General features: G+C 47.9%; 2 protein-coding genes across 4 annotated transcripts in view; both read right to left on the reverse strand.

The window, feature by feature from the left end:
* The window catches only part of NUF2 (NUF2 component of NDC80 kinetochore complex), a 56,116-nt gene extending 50,090 nt beyond the window's left edge, over positions 1 to 6,026 (reverse strand). For all 3 annotated transcript variants that reach the window (XM_043521552.1, XM_043521551.1, XM_007061237.4), the window contains exon 1: positions 5,889 to 6,026. The gene's annotated coding sequence lies outside the window, so the exon portion shown is untranslated. The remainder of the gene's footprint in view (positions 1 to 5,888) is intronic.
* A 3,417-nt stretch (positions 6,027 to 9,443) lies between these two features.
* ADCY10 (adenylate cyclase 10) overlaps positions 9,444 to 20,098 on the reverse strand; it is a 70,851-nt gene continuing 60,196 nt past the window's right edge. The window contains exons 33-36 of the mRNA XM_043520762.1: positions 18,238 to 18,355; positions 17,365 to 17,560; positions 14,388 to 14,576; positions 9,444 to 9,815 (exon numbers count right to left, since the gene is read on the reverse strand). Of these exons, the coding sequence (XP_043376697.1) occupies positions 9,627 to 9,815; positions 14,388 to 14,576; positions 17,365 to 17,560; positions 18,238 to 18,355 (692 nt within the window). The 3' untranslated portion in view covers positions 9,444 to 9,626. The remainder of the gene's footprint in view (positions 9,816 to 14,387; positions 14,577 to 17,364; positions 17,561 to 18,237; positions 18,356 to 20,098) is intronic.

Genomic DNA, 20,098 nt, shown 5'->3' on the forward strand with positions numbered 1-20,098 from the left:
TCCTCCCCCAGGCACTAACGCCCCCCTACCCCACTCCAGGGCCCTCCACAGACCTGACCCAGCCACGAAGAGCGCTAGATAAAGTGTATATCCTGTTAAATTACCATCAAGCAGCAGTAAACCTTTAAAATAAAATGTCAAATCTTGAGGTTACTTGACCTATGTTGAGAAAATAATTGGGAAGCATTTGGAATTTGACAGGACATGATTAAGATGTGATCTATTTTTATTTATAGGATTATTTTATGGTGCATTGTAGCCAGACAGCCAGCCCCCCCCCCCCCTCAGACCAGCATTGCTGGAAACACACGGGAGCCAAAACAACAGGGCACTCAACATAAATTCCAGCACAGCCTTTGAAGCTGTGAGAAGCACAGGTGTGCTGTGACAATGTGCCTCTGGGAACATATACAACGATTAGGCTCACAGCAGGCAGAGGCCCTGTGACAGACATGGCTCTTAGCCCTTACTAAAACAGCATGATGCACACACACCAACATCCTAGGTGAGAAAATATTTACCCTGATAAAAGAAGTGTCCAGTAGTCGGAACTTATTGTTTCTCCCTTGCAAGTGTGAACTACTCTTGCGAGAGCTGGCATCACCCCGACAGACCAGCCCCAATTTAGCATAGAAAGGAGAAAGAGAATAAAGGAGTACAGAGGTATAAGTAGGGGACCTACAGCACCATGATTTTTGAGTGCTTTTCACTATCTATCTGCTGGTCAGATAAGTGACAGCCTCCCAAGGCTCCTGCAGCTAAGAGGGTCCCTAAGCCTTGTCCCTTTATTCGTCTTTCCGCGGAATTGAGTGACCGATCCTGGCTTGGCACCGCTGGAATCGAGAGATGCAAGGAGGGTAAGAAGCACCCACACCTGATCTCCTATCTTTAGTGTACACATATTTTGAAATAGAGCTCTATACTTTGTTTTCTTTCTTTGGGATTGTGGCTTCAGTTTTTGTAACTTGTTTGTGTGTGTAACATCTCTACATTTAAATAAGTAGGCACTAGCAATTTTGTAACCACATGATTAGAATCTAGTTTAATAAATTTTGGTAACCATTGTGCATAAGCCTGACTTGTTTCTCTGGTTTACTGTAAAGCAGCCAACACAATTAAAGAACCTCAGCCGTTTTGGCTATAAAGCCTGGCCATTAGGTGAGAGTACTAAGAGCCTAGCGTTGAGTTGTGCCGCCTCCACGGGGCAAACTCTTGGGGCACCTGTCAGTCAATCCTGGCTGCCCGCTGCGAAGGAGCTCTGAGCTCTAGCAGTTAAAGTCACGGGTGTGGAGAGGCTCTTAGTGCTGCCATTGGGGCACCTGTCAGTCAGTGTTGACTGCCCGCTGCGAAGGAGCTCTGAGCTCTAGCAGTTAAAGTCACGGGTGGTTAGGACCTTGGGGCATCCGTCAGCCTAGCCCGGGCTGCCCGCCGCGAAGGGACAGTGCGTCCTAGCGGTTAAAGTCACGGATGGTATAAACGGGCATAGCTGGCACCTCACCAAACATCCCTGGCCATCGGCTAACATGCATACAGATCAGCGATCGAACAGCAAATACACTTTCCTTTGACCTAATCAAACTCCTTACTCCCTTGCTGATTCCCTTGCCATATTTCTTGGAAAAAGTTTGTGTTTAATGTTTTTTGCAGCTTGTATGCACAAAATAGGACAAAGGTCAAAAATAACTGCTTTTTTTTTTTTTTTTAGCCTAAACTCATGTTTGATAACCCCAATACTTTGGGGCCCAAAGGCACAACCACCAAATGTTGTCCCATTGCTAAAACTTCAGAGTGAATAAACCGTGCCTGTGAAGCATAACACCTGTCTTGATGGCCTTTAAAGGTCAGGAAGGAATTTTCCCCCAGGGCAGATTGGCAGAGGCCCTGGGGGTTTTTCGCCTCCCTCTGCAGCATGGGGCACGGGTCACTTGCTGGAGGATTCTCTGCACCTTGAAGTCTTTAAACCACTATTTGAGGACTTCAATAGCTCAGACATAAATTAGGGGCTTGTTACAGGAGTTGGGTGGGTGAGATATTCCGTGGCCTGCGTTGTGCAGGAGGCCAGACTAGACGATCATAATGGTCCCTTCTGACCTTAAAGTCTATGATTCTTAGGACCCCCCCCCCATCAACCTTCCACCAAGCACTGACAGCCCCCCACCACATCAGGTCCTCCCATGGACCCATGCTACCCTTAACCCCAGTCACCGGGACCCCAGGTGCACTGCCGACACCCACCACCACCAGGCACTGACACGTGCCCCGCCTCCCCCCGCAAGGGACCCATCATATCTCTGCCCAAGGAACAGGAACCTCAGGCACCCCAAAGGGCCCCATCGCTCCTCCTGCAGGCACTGACAGCCCCTCCTGCTCCAGTATGACTGAATTTCATCTACCATTTTGTTGTCCAATGTTGATAAATGCAAAGTAATGCACATTGAAAAAACAATCCCAACTGTATATACAAAATGATGGGGTCTAAATTAGCTGTTACTACTCAAGAAAAATCTTGGAGTCCGTGTTCTCTGAAAACACCTATTCAATGTGCAGCAGCAGTCAAAAAAGCTAACAATGTTAGGAGTCATTAGGAAAGGGATAGATAATATAAAAATATAATATATAAATCCATGGTAACGCCCATATCTTGAGTACTGTGTGCAATTCTGGTCAGCCAGTCTCAAAAAAAGATATTTGAATTGGAGAACATACAGAAAAGGACAACAAAAATTATTCAAAAGAAATGCAGTAGATCCAATCTACCTAGATTTCACTAAGGCACGTGATATAGTTTCACATGGGAAATTATCAGTTAAATTGGAGATGATGGGGATTAATACAAGAATTGAAAGACAGCTAAGGAACTAGTTAAAGGTGAGACTACAATGTGTCATACTGAAAGGTGAACTGTCAGGCTGGAGAGGGGTTACTAGCGGAGTTCCTCAGGGTTCTGCCTCAGGACCAATCTTATTTAACATTTTCATCAATGATCTTAGCACAAAAAGTGGGTGTGCGCTAATAAAATTTGCGGGGGACACAAAGTTGGAAGGTGTTCCCAATACAGAGGAGGACCAGAATATCATAGAAGAAGATCTGGATGACCTTGAAAAATGGAGAAATACAAATGGGATGAAATGTAATAGTGCGAACTGCAAGGTCATGCACATAGGAACTAAGAACAAGAATTTTTGCTATAAGTTGGGGACATATCAGTTGGAATTGATAAAGGAGGAGAATGACCTGGCTGTATTGATGAATCACAGGATGACTATGAGCGACAATACAACGCAGCCATGAAAAAGGCTAATGCAATCCTAGGATGCATCAGTAGAGCCCTGAAAATCCACGGATATCCACTTCATATCTGCAGTCCATTTTTGCAGTTAATGGATGTGGAGACAACCGTGCATGGCTCTACCCGCCAGTGGCGCCTGACCCTCGGCATCCAGCTCGGGCAGCCAGGGGGATGCAGTGTGCTCGGGGCCGGCGGCCAGCAGCTGGGGGGCAGGTCGCAGTCACTGATGTCCAGCACCTGCTCACCGCACCATTTCCTATCCAGAAGCTCTGGCCCCTCAAACAACGCCAGCATTCCCACCATGGCCCAGCCAGGCAACACTGGCCACACTCCCAGCCCGCTGGCTCGTGGGCAGCAGGGCCCGCCCCAGCCACAGAGATTGGAGCGGGTGGCACCCGAGTGCCCCATCCCTCTGCCCTGCTAGGATGCAACACCCTGCTGCTGCCATCACACACGAGCCCCCAGGGAGCGGTATGCGATACCCCTTCCCTCCAACCCCCATGCCACCCCTTCTCCTCGAGACCCTGCCCCCGTGCCACCCCCTATGCCCAGTACCTGCCCTCATACCACCTCTTCACTGCAAGACCCCACCCCCTGCTCACTCATCTGCACTCTCCACCCTGTCACTATCTTTGGCCCTTGTGAGACAACTTGTTGCCGCTGGTGCAAATACACATAAAAGACAGCCAGTGGATAGCAGGTCGGATGCACATTGATTCTGGCAGATGCGGATCCACATTTTTTGTATCCACGCAGGGCTCTAAGCATCAGGCAAGGTATTTCCATGAGAGACAGGGAAGTGTTATTACCATTATACAAGGCACTAGTGAGACCTCATCTGGACTACTGTGTGCAGTTCTGGTCTCCCATATTTAAGATGGGATCAAACTGGAACAGGTAGAGAGATGGGCTAGTAGGATGATCAGAAGAATGGAAAACCTACCTTAAGCCAAGCTCTTTGAGTCTCCTCTCATGTTTAGCCTAGTCAAATGAAGGGTCAGAGGAGATATGATTGCTCTCTATAAATACATGGTTAGAGGAGTTATTTAAGGTAAAGGCCAATGCTGGCACAAAAACGAAAGCATATAAACTGGTCATCAACAAGTTTAGGCTTGAAATTAGATGAAGGGTTCTAACCATCAGAAGAGTGAAGTTCTGGAAGAGCTTTCCGAGGAGAGCAGTGAGGGCAAAAAACCTACCTGGCTTCAAATTGAGCTGGATAAGTTTATGAAGGAGGTGGTATGCAAGATTGCTTACAATGGATGTGGCTATCTGCAACTGCTAGTAGCAAATATCTCCAACAGCCAGAGATGGGACACTAGACGGGGTTGGCTCTGAGTTATTACAGTGAATTCTTTCCCAGCTGTCTGGCTGGTAGGTCTCTCAGACACAGTGAGGGTCTACTCATCATATTTGGGGTCATGAAGTTTTCCCCCAGGTCACATCAGCAGAGACCCTGTGGATGGGGTAGGAGGGTTTCACCTTCCTGTACAGCATAGGGCACATGTCACTTGCCGGTTTGAAGTAGAATAAATAGTGAATTCTCTGGTTTCAGAGTAGCAGCCGTGTTAGTCTCTATCTGCAAAAAGAAAAGGAATACTTGTGGCACCTTAGAGACTAACCAATTTATTTGAGCATAAGCTTTCGTGAGCTACAGCTCACTTCATCGCATGCATCCAATGAAGTGAGCTGTAGCTCACGAAAGCTTATGCTCAGATAAATTTGTTAGTCTCTAAGGTGCCACAAGTCCTCCTTTTCTTTTTGGTGAATTCTCTGTAACTTGAAATCTTTCCGTTGTGATTTGAGGACTTCTGTAACCCAGCCAGAGGTCAGGGGTCTATTACAGGAATGGGTGGGCGAGGTTCTATGGCCTGCGATGATGGTCCCTTCTGGCCTTAAGGTCGATGAATCAGGGTATGGAACAGCTTGCATATGAGGAAAGATTAAAAAGACTGGGACTGTTCAGCCTAGAAGACAGACTCTGAAGGAGGACAGAGCTCTATAAAGTCATGACAGGTGTGGAGAAAATAAATAGGAAGTGTTATTTACTCCTTCTCATAACACAAGAACCAGGGCTCACATAGTGAAATCAATAGGCAGCAGGTTTAAAACAAACAAAAGGAAGTACTTCTTCACACAACGCACAGTCAACCTGCCAACTCTTTGCCAGAGGATGTTGCGAAGGCCAAGACTACAGCAGGGTTCAAAACAGAACCAGATAGGTCCATGGAGCATAGGTCCATCAAGGGCAGGGAGCCAAGATGGTCAGGGACGCAACCCGATGCTCTGGGTGTCCCAAAACCTCCAACTGCCAGACGCTGGGAGTGGACGACAATTGCCCGGCTCTGTTCACTCCCTCTGGGGCAGCTGGCACCGGCTGCTGTCGGAAGACAGGATGCTGGGCGAGATGGACCTTTGGCGGGACTCAGTCTGGCCGTTCTTATGCTCGGGGCCCCAGGCACGGACACCCCCGCGAGGCACTGACACTCCCGTGCCCAGCACCGTCGGCCCCCCCCGCGCGCTCTCCCCGGGCAGCCGGGGGCTCGCAGCGGCAAGCCCCGGTGCGGGGGAGGGGTAAACGCCGGCGCGCGCTGCTCACCTGACCCGAGAGGAGTGAGATTCACACAGCTAGGCCGCCGCGCTACCCCTCACGTCACTTTTTCAAATCTGGCGGGCGCTCCGCCCCGGTAACGTCACTTCCGGCGCGACTGTGTTCCTGCCCACAAGCCAGGCAAGCAAGAGTTAGAGGTGCCTGGGGGCCGGCGCCTGTCGCGCGCACGCCGCCCTGCGCATGCCCGGGGCGCCGCGGAGATTGGCGAGGCTGTCGGGGGGACTCGGGGCGCATGTGCGCACAGCGCCCCCTACTGCAGGCTGCTGTGCAGGCTGGCCCCGTGCGGATGGGTGGGACGGTGGGGCTCTGGTTAATTGCACGTGGCGCAGAGCAGAGTGAACTGAGGACCGGAAGGTGCTGGGTGTGTGCATTTGTCCCAGGGGAGGGACAGAGAGCTCACAGCATTGTGCTCCTCCAGCGATTATTTCTAAAGAGCTTTGAGTGTAGGTGGAGAAAATGCTGGTAGCAAAGTGTCACTGGCACATGTGAAACACAAGGAACCTGACCTGATGGAAACGATCCCATTGACCTCGATGGGCTGTGGTCAGAGCCAAGAGCAAAATCCAGATGGTCAGATTCCACTGTTAATTTACATTCATGCAGGCAGGCCATTGACCTCAATGGGTTTGCCAGGCAAACATTACCCTTCTCTGTAAGGTGGAGATCCTAAAGCTGGGGTGGGCAAATTTTTTGGCCCGAGAGCCACATCGGGGTGCAAAACTGTATGGGTGGCCGGATAGGGAAGGCTGTGCCTCCCCAAACAGCCTAGCCCCTGCCTCCTACTCGCCCCCTCCCACTTCCCGCCCTCGACTGTCCCCCTCAGAACCTCCAACCCCCTGCTCCTTGTCCCCTGACTGCCCCCTCCTGCACCCCCGCCCCTAACCGCCCCCCCCCCCCGGGATCCCACTCCCTATCCAACCCCCCCGTCCCTTGACTGCCCCGACTTATCCGCACCCCTGGGACTCCCATGCCGTATCCAACCCCCCCATGTTCCCCGACCCCTGACCACCCCAGAACCTCCGCCCCATCCAACCACTCTCTGTCCCCTGACTGATCCCCAGGCCCACCGCCCCTAACTGCCCCCTGCTCCCTAACTGCCCCCCAGGACCCCCTACCTATCCAATCCCCCCACCACCGCGCGCACCGCCGCCCCCTTTCCATGCCTCTCAGAGCGGCAGGAGCTCATAGCCCTGCTGCCCGTGCAGTGGCATAGCTTTGGGGGTAGGGTGAACAGCAGGGGAGGGGCCGGGGGTGAGCCACCCGGGCCAGAAGCTCAGGGGCCAGGCAAGATGGTCCCACGGGCCGTAGTTTGCCCACCTCTGTCCTAAAGCCATATTTAGGCTGACATTCCCAGGTGTGTAACCACCTACTCCACTTCCAGAATGTGCATATTCATGTGTAAGCAGGGTGCCCTGTACAAACAACATTACCCTGGGCCTGGCATTTTCCAGACATTGGTAAACATGTAGAAGATCAAAGATATATATAGATCAGTGGTTTTCACTTTTTCCATACAGGACCTGCCCATTTAGCAATATGGGAAGGGCAAGATGGTCCCTGATACCTGGTCACATGCCCCAGGCTGAGAACCCCGATACAGATAATGTAGTCTCTGAAAGTTAATTCAAGAAAGTATCAAGAGGACTCCAAGAGAAATTGGCTTCCACTGGAATTCTCAGCTTGGGGGGGATGGAAGGTAGCCTCTTGGCTGTTATATCAAGGGCTTTTTTATTTTTTTTCCTGAATATCAGCATAATACTAATCCTACACAGAGGGAATAAGGCAGAAACCATAATGACAGAATCAGCTGCTAAAGTGAGTAACTACTGAGTATTTCCCAGCATGAAATACATTTATATTCCATACACAGAATAACCAGAGGATGGCATTGCTGTACTACCAAAATCCCTGTGTCAGTTCAGCATACAATAACACAGTGGTTCTCAAACAGGGGTCTGGGGGGGCTGTTGGCATGTTTCAGGGGGTCCACTAAGCATGGCCAGTGTTAGACTTGCTAGGACCCAGGGCAGAAAGCTAAATCCTCGCTGCACAAGACTGCAGCCTGGGGCCCCGAGCTTCACCACCTGGGACTGAAGCCGAAGCCTGAGCAACTTAGCTTCACGGTGCCCCCTGAGGCATGAGGCCCTGGGCAATTGCCCTGCTTGTTACCCCTTAACGCCAGACCTGGCTTTTATAGGCAGTTGTTGTGGCACAGGTGGGCCGTAGAGTTTTTATAGCATTTTGCGGGGCCTCAGAGAAAGGTTGAGAACCTCTGCACTAACATATTAACTCATGACAGAAACCCCTGCCCGTGCACAGTTCTTTGACCACTTTTGGGGGGAACATTTTTGACCATTTTGTAGCTAGTTTGGGGCACTTTTTAAGAACACATTTTAAACCGTTTTGAACCACTTTGAAGCTTTTTTAAAAAAACAACTTAGCTTGTGTCACTTTGGGCATTTGGGGGGCAGTTTTGATAATTTCTGTGCATTTTTGGTCCTCTTTTGGGGAATTTGGGAGCATTTTTGAGGGGAAGTTGTTTTCACTGCTTTTTGGTAGTTTGGAGGAAAGTTTTTTTTTCTCACCAGTTGTTTGGTACATTTAGTGTCTAAAAATTGCAAAACTCTGGCACCACAAATGCCCAATTGAAGTCAAGGGGCTCATTCAGTTGCATGAAGTTAAGCACATCCTTAAATGTTTTCAGGGTGGGGGCCAAAGAGAGGAGGGAGAGAGAGGGGAATATTTTGCAGTTGTGGTGACTGACACGTGCAGGGTTATTATTACTCTGGTTATTTACCTCTGATCATCATTGCTTCGTAACGGCAGCACTTACTGAAACTCCTCAGGAGCTAGAGGATGCAGTGTTGGAGAGTTTGTATATCACCTGTGTCAGAACAGAGTTGAATGCACACTGTCCAGGATCCATTCCTCACTTTAAAATGTTTTCTCCCTCCCAGTGTGCAGACACTGATTTCTATCAGACTCCAGATTTTCAGAACTTTGATAAACATTTTTTTTTCCTGTTTTTCAATGCTTTCATCGGGTTGAACTTTTGGAACTTCAGATTTCAGTGATAATTTTTCCACCAACTCTATTTCTCAGTACACCCCACACAAGAAGTTTTGAATGCATGCCTTTGGCTTCTCATCTCCCGTGTCTGTTTCCTTTCAAAAGTTAAGATGGAGGCAGCAGTCTAGCTGAAGCAAAGCTGAAGGCCACGCGGATTAGCACCCTCATACACAGGATCTCTTACCACAAGGCATCGCACAACAGACTTCATGCCTTTTAATAAAATACAGAAACTAGCCATGAACAGCACCAGCTGGGGATGCCTAAAACATCTGTGATAGGTGGAGAGTTGTAGTGATTTTGTTGAAGAAAGTGCATTTTAGTTGTGAATGTTTAAAAAAAATTAAATTAGACTTTCCTTTTTCGGAATAGCATTAGACTCTGTTCCAGATTATAAAGGAATAAATTACTATAATAAAGAGCTATTGCAGAGTTTAATTAACGGTGAGTAAAAATGGTCTAAACAAGCCACAGTGAGACATTAGAACCTACATTTACCAAAGGAAGAGATGAACAAATACAGAGGGCTTTGCAGAGAGCAGGCGTTGTTATGTGCAGTGTAGGAATATCATAAATGCTTACAAATTTGGGCAGTGCTGGCTAGAAAGGCTTACAAAGTGCTCCAGTTGGGTAGGTCATTTCAGAACTACATGCAGCTCAGACATCGGGAATCTCAGGTTCTGGGAAAGGATTATTAATATCCAACACTGGCACCCGCAGCAAGTACTTGGTTTTATGGATCTCTGGAAAGTCTTCCTCTGTCATTCCTATTTCCCACTTTGGAAAATCTGGCGCGGCCTTCAGCCATAAGTCTTCCATAGGGTCTTTTCCAGTGAACCACCACTCCTAGGGAGAACAAAAGAGAAACGAGAGGCCAGAATGAGACTGGATCTTCAGAGACAGCATTTCCGAGATGGTCAGGAAGGGGAGAAGTCTGACAAGAGCCACCCTATTCTTGCTATCGATCACTATCTATCCCACACTGCCCCACAGGCAAACCAGGGAACAAACGGATTACAAAAGTTGCAATTTGATCCTTGGTTCCCAGCTGGCTTCGGGGAAGGAAGTAATCTGCACCACGCCTAAACCAGGCACAGATCTCTTCCCTCTCCATGCTGGCTCAGCACTGCTGGCTGGCATGTTGGATTCCCTGCCTGTATGTAGGAAGGGAAGTAGGACCCCATTGAAACTACTCAGCTCCCCATGCTGTGACCCATGATACAGATAGCCCATACAGGAGTGTTGAGGCCCCTTAAGCCCCCTTACTTACACCCTTTTAGGGTGTAAAGTGAATGGTTTTCATTTGATGATTTACTCGTGCTTCATGCTACAGAGGCGCTATACTGGAAGTGTAAATATCGTAGTGATTTATCTTTCTACAAAAGACTTTATTAGCAATAAAGCAGGCCAGCTGCCTTTACAATGACACCAGAACAGAACCGTCAAACCACAGAACTGTCCTCCGAGATGGTAAAAATGCATCTTGCCAGGGGAATTGTTCTCTCAGTTTGCCACCAGGGTGGAATTTCTCAGGCTAGGCTGGCAGAGCCTGTGGTTGGAAAGGCTGATTCCAAACTCCAGTCTTCCACATTTTGTATGGCAGAGTACTGTAAACAAGGAGCCGGAGAAGGATCATACTCAGGTGGTTAGAACTCTACCTGTGTCCATTTGGGTCTGGAAAAAGTTCTCAGACATCCGTATTTCAAATCCCCTCTCTTCCTGGTGCATGTCCTTCTGATGAAAGTAGTTCACCATGATTTATTTGTCATCCTAGCTGTAGACTTCCCATACTTCTTTTTTCCCTTCTCCTCCAGCTGTGATTGGACCAAACATATTTCTGGCCAATGTCTTTTTAAAAGGCCAATAGCAGGTCCTTGCGAGCTCCAAAGCTGTCAGCCTGCCTATTAGTATTATTATTTATTATTTGTATTGCCTCATTGTGCTAGGTGCTAGACAAACAGAACAAAAAAAACATACCTGCCCCAAGGAGCTAACAATCTAAGACAAGAGTCAACGGGTGGATACAGACAGATAGGGGAGCACAAGGAAACAGTGAGATAATATTGGTCAACATGGTAGACTGTGGTCTCAGAGCACTTGGCATCATGGCAAAGGAGAGTTTTAACTCCAGCACCCACACTGGCCTTTGTTGCCTTGGTTCAGAACAGAACTGTGCAGCTGGGGCCATGGTAGAAGGCCCTGTTAAGACAAACCAACTAGTTTTGAGTTTGCATCCATAGTAAGCTATCATACCTTTCTTAGCCTAATACTTTCAAGGGATGAGACAAATGTATCCATTTTGCTTAACTTCTAAATTCCAAACTATACATCCCAGCCATTTGCTCCAATCAGCTCCCTGGGCAGGAGAAGAAAATCGGCTCTGCGAAGAAATGCAAGAACTACATTAGAGCACTGGCTTTGAGATATTTTCTGACATTACCTCACAAGAGTGGGTTAAAATTAGAGCAGGTACTAATACAATCAATGGAAAACTCTTCCAGTAAGAATGCTTGCTACTGTTATATGTCCATTGCGCCTGTGGTTGCCTTCACTTGTTCCATATCCTGTACATGCAGAGTGTACCATGAAAGCGTATTTTAGCGTCCACTGATTTTCATGCATTGCAGGCATGCTACCCTCTGGCAGTATGTTCCAATTATACCAGCCTCTTTGCAGGTGCTTCAGGGCACATGGCCCGGCAGATATGTTGTCATGTAGGTGTCTGGGCCAGACTGCACTAGATCTTTAGTAATGCTCCTGTTTTTAAGTCTTTCTGCATTGCTGCTTGTGGGCCTTTTACATTTTTCTCTGCTTGTCTGACATCTCAGAACAGACATCTGCTGTTCATCAGGGACTGGGCATTTCTGTCCCTACTGGGAACAGTCGGCCAGGCAACCGGAAGGGGTGGGGTCATGAAAGGGAAACTGTGGTGGGGACGTGGTGTGCTGGGACCGACTCACCATGCGACGGAGGTGTAGAAAGGAAGGAGGGAAAGAGTGGCTTGTGCAGGGCTCTTACAAACACACACTGAGGAGAACCTGGGAATGCATTCCCTTCCCAACCCAAATCAGACCCCATCTGTACATTTTCACAACCAGATCTGAATGGCATTTCTCGTGCTCTCCAGGGTTGAACCTGCAGCTGTCTCAGGAAGCACCTCATCAGATTCCTCTTCCCCCTGGCCCTCAGAGGCCTTCTCCTCTATCACTCTCATAATGCAGTCTCCAGGACAGGGAATGTCCATCTCTGCCTGATGCTGGGAAATGCCATCATACCATACACCTTCCCTAGATGCTGTGGTCATGCAGCACCACAGCCTCTGGCCCTGTCCATAAGGCAGTGAGCATGCTGGTGTCGGTGCTGGCCAGCTGGTAGCCTGGTCGGATGATCCAACGAGGCAGTGTAGAGATCAGATCACAAATCAATCAGCAGAAGAAGCCTGCCTCTGTGGAAGCATTGTGCAGATAGGGGCCATCCATGTGTCCTGCACTGTTTGTACAGGTAGGTGGGTGCTGGCCAGGCTGACTCCTGGGCAGTAGAATGCAGACAAGTGACCAGACAGGCCACCTCTGCAGTATGGGATTGCACTGGGAGGTCATTTGCACTCTTTGGGCTAACACAACATTACCCTCTTCTCACAATGACACTGAAAACGGCTGAGGCTCAATCAAGGTGGACCTCAAAAAACCTGTGACAGCAGAGTCTGTAGCGTAACAGAAACCCAAGTGTGTGTGTAGATGTGGAGCATGTTACAGCCATGCTAGGGAGAACATGCTATGTTAACCACGACAAATTTGACTAAGCCATGATGGGCAGGCAGGTGTAGACAGAAGAACGGACAACATGAAAAGGAGATTTAATTTTGCAAATATAAAGTTTGCACTAGAGAGAAAACCACTGGTCCCTTAAAATGATGCTCCTATAGATCTTCCATCAAAATTGACTCCAGTCAAGCAGCCAAAGCACAAGTTCCAGGAGGCACAGAGCAGGAAGCAATGTTATTTTGGAATGGTTGGACTTGTACTAGAAATGGTCCTAAACCTGTTAAATGTTTTGAATGGGATTTTATGCTTCTTAAACCGTAGTCCTGAGAACCAGCCCAGTGACGTCAAGGTAAGTGCTGTGCACAAAATACTGAGTGAGACACTTGGGTTGAAATCTCAGGCTCACTCCCCAGCTTGGCAGATATGGGCTTGTCTACACTTACTGGGGGCTTGACGCACGGCGATCGATACATCGGTGGTCATTTTTGCAGGTCAAGACCCACTAAATCGACTGCAGATCGCTCTCCTGTCAACTCCTATACTCCACCAGATTGAGAAGAGTGCGGGGAGTTGACAGGAGAGTGTTTCCCAATAAACATCGCGTAGTGTGGACCCCACGGTAAATAGATCTAAGCTACATCAACTTGAGTTATGCTATTCACGTAACTCAACTTACGTAGCTTAGATTGACTTTTCCCTGTAGTGTAGACAAGGAGTACTGCAGAGTAACCCTGGTAAGACTTGGGGGCCTATTTGTTGGGTTTTGTAAATAGTCACCACTGCAAGGTAAGCAGTAGCACAGTTAATAGAGTCCTTGAGAGATTCTGTTCCATTCTGTTGGAGAAGAGTCCTGATGATGTGGGTGGGTGTGGATGTACACAACAGGGTGAAGGATCAGGTGCTGCGCACACTCCTCCCCCAAGCCTTGTCCCCGAATATCATGCCAGCCCCAGGCTGTCTGAGAATATACCACAAATGTTAGCAGAAGTTAGCAGTTAGGTGGACTTGGGGTGTATGTCACAGTGGTGGGGCAGTTCCCCGCCCCTGTCAGGAAGGAGTTAAAGAGCTCCTCTGGCACAACCAGCCTCAAGCCAGTGCAGCTGTAAGGCTTGTCCAGCCTAGGTATGGGGGTGGGGGCCTTAAAAAGGAGGATCCCAACTCAGTTTGGGGCAGCACTCTGAAGGAGCAGGACTGCAGTGCACTCCCAGAAGCAGGGGTTGCTGACAGGGGAAACAGCTAGAGAGCCTTGCCCGCCCAGGCCCTCACAGAAAGAAGAAGGGCAGGTACTTTTGCCTTTTTTTGCTTTCTTTTTCTTTGGCTTCCCAAACTTTTTGTTTGGGCTACTTTAATTCCCCCCACCCCTGGGCAAGGGGGCAGAGGCCTTGAACAGCACTGGACTCTGCCACAGGAACAGTGCCCACCCTCTCCCCCAAGGGGTGCTAGGGAGGTATAGCCTACTGCAGGCACCCACCAGCTCCATCCAGGATTTTGATCATTTGCCTTCACAACCTCTCCCTTGACTTTCTCTATATTGCAGCCATTGACCTGCAGCCAGCTCCACTTTCTTCTAGGGAATCCTAAATCCCTTCCCAGAGACCAGCTCATCTGGTGCTCAAAGGAAAGAGCTTTCAGATTACCAGCTCTCGGGACTTACATTGCTGATCTCCAGCCAGGATTTCTCCAGGAGGTTTCCATATATGTCACAGAGTTTGAATGCTTTGGATAGGTAGATTTGGCTCTGTTCTTCACTGCCCAACACCAGGAAGGTATACGCTTTCAGGTGGTAAACCCTAGGGTAATAGATAGGGCTTGTGGAGCATCGAGAGAGAACCTGGTCCAAGTCCTAACAAGAGAACAATTGAGATTCATGTCAGGATGACATCCCAGAGCTTTGAGATCCCTTTGCAGGAATACAGTATGCCTGAGGAGAAGAGCCAGCTAGAAAGAAACAGGAAACCTGCAGAGAGATAAAAAGTAGCAGGGGTGAGATAAAATCCAAGAAGATTCAGACTGTATGAACCTGTCTTGATCATGCACTTAGGCAGCACTCACTAACTTGGCTTTGCACTAGTCTCTTATCCAGCCTACAGGACAATTCCTCTTTGGGAACTGTGTACTCTGTGTGGCTGATTTCTCTTCTACCTCCTGTCCAGAGGCCACTCTGAGAGGATCCTAAAGATATGTTTCTTGAAAGTGAGTGGGATGGGGACGAGGGGTCATCTGTCACAGTCTTAATAGCATCTTCTTTCACATCCTCACAACATCAGAATAATCTGTCATGGTTCTCTCACCCCACAAAGTACTGGCCCTGGAAGTTGAAGGGCTATAATAATGAAATACTGGTGTTTGATCAAGGGTTGCCCCTACTTTCTGAGACCTTCCACTGGCTTCCTGCCTCTTATTGCATCAAATTCAAGTTTCTCTGTCTCCCCTACAAAGCTCTACAATGTAGACATAAACCTAGCTGCACAGTACAAAAATGTCAATGCCTTCTCCCCTCCTCCCTCGCACAGCTGGACACATACAAATATAGAACATCACTTTTGACCAGTTTCCATGTTCCATGCCAAAAATAGAAGTGTGTATGTGTGATTTTCCCCCCTCTCCATTGTAGTGTATTACGGGGAAAAAAGAGTTTTTGCAATTCTTACCATCAATTTTTGGATGAATCAACTGGAAAGAAGCAAAATTAAGATCAACCTCCCCCTCCACTTGTGATAGGCTTTGCATTAGTTATTGCTCATGATGAGCTGTAGTGCAACACTGAAGGGATTTCAAAACCAAACCACCACCTGAACAGCCGTTAAAACCACAGGGGCCCGAATAGGGAACTAGGCAGGCCCGAATAGGGAACTAGGCAATTCAAGGGAGGAGACCAAGGCTAGTAGAGCTGAGTAGATACACAGGACTGGAGTGCTGCAGGTGTCAGGACCCTGGTATTGAATCCAAGTCCATTGGATTCCTCAATGGTACCCCCAGCCTCCATGCTATGGCAGCATGCTGAGCAACTACCCATGACCAGCAGTCTTAGTGCTAAAGGCCTACAGCCCCACAGCAGGTAGGCTCCTGATTGGCTGGACTGACAGCATTCTCATTGGGCACCTGGACTATATAAAGACCCCGACAGGCAGAGGAATCTGTCTGAGCAGCAGGCCATTGTCTGCTGGTTGGTGCCTGGACCACCTTGCTGCCCTGCTGTTTTGCCTGACCTTGCCTTGCTGCCCTACTGTCTCACCTGACTCTGCCTTGCCTGACCGCACCTACCCTATCTTGCCAACCCACATCCTTGGATTGGATCTCCTGGCTACAGACCCCCTGCGAGAACTCTCACCATTGCCCGGGACTGCCTATAATACCAATTGTCTTCCCAGTTACCAGACCACCCACATACCACTAGGCCATGACTCTGGACTGTCCCTAGTCTGTGTTAGGATATAGATATTTAGGCCTGTCTGTAAAGGCCTATACTCTAAGAATTTAGGTATATTCTTATCACTTGGCTAGTTAGGGGTATAAAAGAAAGAATCAAAATCACTGTCTGCCAGTGTAAGGTCCTTCTCTTACTGTGACAGTCTGAGGCCCTGTGCTTAGGCTAAGATCTTTGGCTAAGCAGCAGAGGGAGCCATAAGCTGGGAAGCAACTGGTCCCATCCTCACATTCCAAACTAGTCACATTGAAATAAGGTGCTATTGGGCTGTTAGGAATACAATCCTGTCCTGATAGTGCCTATCACCTCCAGAGAAAGGGAAGCGCTAAGAAAATGTAAAAGGAAACTTAGTTTGATAGCATCCTGTCTAGCAAGAACTCACTTATCAATCGCTGGGATGTGAAATCCTCACTTCTGTATTGTTTTGTCACTATAGTCCCCACTTTGCTATTGTTTGTCTGCATAATCTCTGTCTGGTTCTGTGAGTGTTCCTGTCTGCTGTATAATTAATTTTGCTGGGTGTAAACTAATTAAGGTGGTGGGATATAATTGGTTACATAATCATATTACAATACGTTAGGATTGGTTAGTTAAATTTCAGGAAAATGATTGGTTAAGGTATAGCAAAGCAGGACTCAAGTTTTACTATATAGTCTGCAGTCAATCAGGAAGTGAGTGGGTGGGGGTGTGGGGAGGGGAAATGGGAACAGGGAATGGAGGTGGGGAAATTGGAATCATGTTTGGCTAAGGGCAGGAATGGGAACAAGGACACAGGTGTAAGGCTCTGTGGTGGCAGAGCTGGGAAGGGGGACACTAAGGAAGGAAACTGGAATCATGCTTGTTGGAAGTTCACCCCAATAAACATCGAATTGTTTGCACCTTTGGACTTTGGGTATTGTTGCTCTCTGTTCATGCGAGAAGGACCAGGGAAGGAAGTGGGTGAAGGAATAAGCCCCCTAACAGTCTGCTTCCCGTCCTGAACTACCACAATGCCCAGTGGCAGAAAGGGAGATGTCGGGAAACTTGACAGATGGCTGCTCTCAATGGGCCTGATTCAAAGCTTGTTGAAACCCCTGGAAAGACTCCTACTGACATCATGGGCTTTGGATCAGGTCTTCCATGCCCAGGAGATATCAGGCCTCCAGTTGCAGAGGTATTGCATTTTACAGTCTTTCCACACAATGTGAACTTCTCCCGCTCTCACCTTTAGCGTCTTAGTACGAGTGTCCCGGACACTTTCAGGCTTTTCCTCAATGTGTTTCCGTAGCACAAGGACCTCACACTCCAAGAATCTACAGAATCCACTGATAGCAAAGAATGAGGCATTAGTTCTCCTCAGCAACCTTCTGGCCTTTTCAAAAGGCTCCTTGAAGTTTCCCCACTGATGAAGTCTGGCAAACCTAGATTACCAAGCAAGAGATCCACATAAGATTTGCTGTAGGGGATTAGACTATTGGACTGGCCAATGGCACCAATCTAGAAGAAGATGGAAAACTCACGCTGCATCTAGCTACCTGCACAGTGTTATACAATGGGGAGAGGAATTCTTCCTAATGCATGCAGCAAAGCATGAGATATGATTACCACCAACTTAGATTGTATTTTGGGGGCAGTGACTGTCTCGTTCTGTGTTTGTACAGCGCCGAGCACAGCAGGGTCCTGGTTCACGACTAGGGCCCCTAGTCATAATGATATTGATTATAATAATTTAGTGGAAAATAAAGATGTTTTTACTGAACCTAAAATTATCCATCCAAGGTATGTGACATGATGACAAAAGCTTTTCAGCCACCCACCCCGCTCCCCCAGATAAGGTGGCCTTAAGGTTCATCAATACCCCATTCAGTCCTCTAGTAGAACTGGCCCAATTCTGCCACCCTTACTCACATTGAGAAGCACCTGATCAGCCAAGCAATTACTCTGATTTCAGCAGGACTCATGGACTAAGGAGCTATTCAACATGAGTACAGATGGCAGAATCCAGCCCAAAGTTTCCAAGTTCCAAGCCACCATATGGCTAGATAAAGACTAAACTAGTAACACAGCAAAGTAATTTTGAGGAGACTTCGTATATTACCAAATGGCCAGGGATGAATACAGCCCCAGCATGATGCTGTTCTGAGACATAAGGATGCAGTTTTTTTCATTGCGCTGTATGAATTCCAGGCACTCTTTAAATGACTTAAATGAAAATCCTGTAAAAGAAATTTGCATTAGAGAAGCCGTTTCCCCTTCTGGTGGGAGTGTACTTTCCTATTCTAAAACTTCAATAGGTACAAAGATAGTCAAGAGGGATGTTGGAAGTAGCTGAATCACCTGGCAGAAAAAAATTCTCAGATCTCAATGGAAATCGAAAAGAAAAGCTGCAAGATTTGGGGTTTTAACTGAGCTCCTTAGGGCTGTCATAGGCTCTGTATCAGTGGTCTCTAGTGCAAGGGGAGAAACCCCGTACTGGGCAAAAAAAATGAAAGCATCAATAATCTTTCACCCAAGCATGCAGTCCGCTTTTAAACTGCCCATGTTTCTGTAACACCAAGACCCTGGTCGTCGGCAGGTGGGATTGAACCTGGGACCTCTGGAGCTTAGTGCATGACCCTCTACTGCATAAGCTAAAAGCCAACTGGCTATTAGCTAAGGCTGTAGAGCAGACACATAATCTCTCTCTGAGGGTCTTGGTGCCACTAGATCGGACTGAACACCACACCCAGGAGGTGTGTGGGTTACATACTTCCCCTAGGTGATGGGGCGTGTCCCGAGCTTCAGAGACTTCCCAGTTGAAATCCCAGACAAGCCCCCACTTGTAACACTGACAGACCCCAGTCATCATTGAACCTGGGACCTCGGGAGCTTAGTGCATGAGCCTCTTCTGCATGAGCTAAAAGCCAACAGGCTGTTAGCTAAGGCTCTAGAGCAGACTCATAACCTCTCTCTAAGTGGACTCACAACCTCTCTCTAAGTGGCCATTAGATGGGACAGAACACCACACTCAGGAGGTGTGTGGATTACATTTGTTCTCCACAATGGATGCAATGCAGGGATGGGCAAAGCAATTCCTATGTTGTGGAGCAGCAGCAGTCCTTCCATAAGGAAAGTTGCCACTTGGGTCCCATTATCCATCCCTCTCTTTCTAAAAGGTGTTTTTGAAAGAGGTCCTCCTTAAACTACAAAGCAGAAAAAGAGTTTCAAAATTTTTCCAACTTTTTTGCCACTTTTGTAAGGGATAAAAAACAAACAACCACAACCAAAAACCCAAAGAGAATTGGCTTCAGCAGATCACTGCCTTTGATCACGACTGTGAGAGTAACCTCACCTACAATAAGTTATTGAACACGTTTAACAGATACTCCAAGGCACAGACATTCCTACACTGACTAGCTTGGTGTAGCATGTAAAAGGACTGCTGGAGCCCTAGACTTTCACTGCAAGGAAAGTCTCTAGCCCTTTCCCTTGAAGAAGCAGAGCTCACAGCATAGATCAGTAGAGAGGCTAGACTTGTCAAAGAAAAAGGTTTCCCACCACCAATCAAAGGCTCACAAGGGAGTTCTCCCCTCTTGCAGACCTCAGAAACCCACTGTAAGGTGGTGTGAAGTGACCACCTGATCTCCCAGCCAAGCCCCCTGTTCTCACCCCGTCCCCCACTTTGTGGGCTTTCTGAAGTGTGTACGAAGGGAGCTGTGGTCCTGGAGACCTTAGGTCTAAGAGTCAATGTTTTATCGGCCTAATTAAGTCAGTTAGGGAAGTGATTTTTTTAATGAGATTGCTGTGCCAGCCAAAGCCCTAGCACATAGCAGCTATACTGGGGGGAAAGGGCTTTTGCCAGTACAGTTTATGTCTTTCACCAAATCAGTATAAGATGTACCATCCAAAGGATTTTTTTGCTGGTATAACTGCATCTCCATTAGCAGGGTTTTGCCAATTCAGCCACACTGAATAAATTT

The sequence above is a fragment of the Chelonia mydas genome, chromosome 8 (assembly GCF_015237465.2).
Source record: "Chelonia mydas isolate rCheMyd1 chromosome 8, rCheMyd1.pri.v2, whole genome shotgun sequence".
NCBI classification, from domain to species: domain Eukaryota; kingdom Metazoa; phylum Chordata; order Testudines; family Cheloniidae; genus Chelonia; species Chelonia mydas.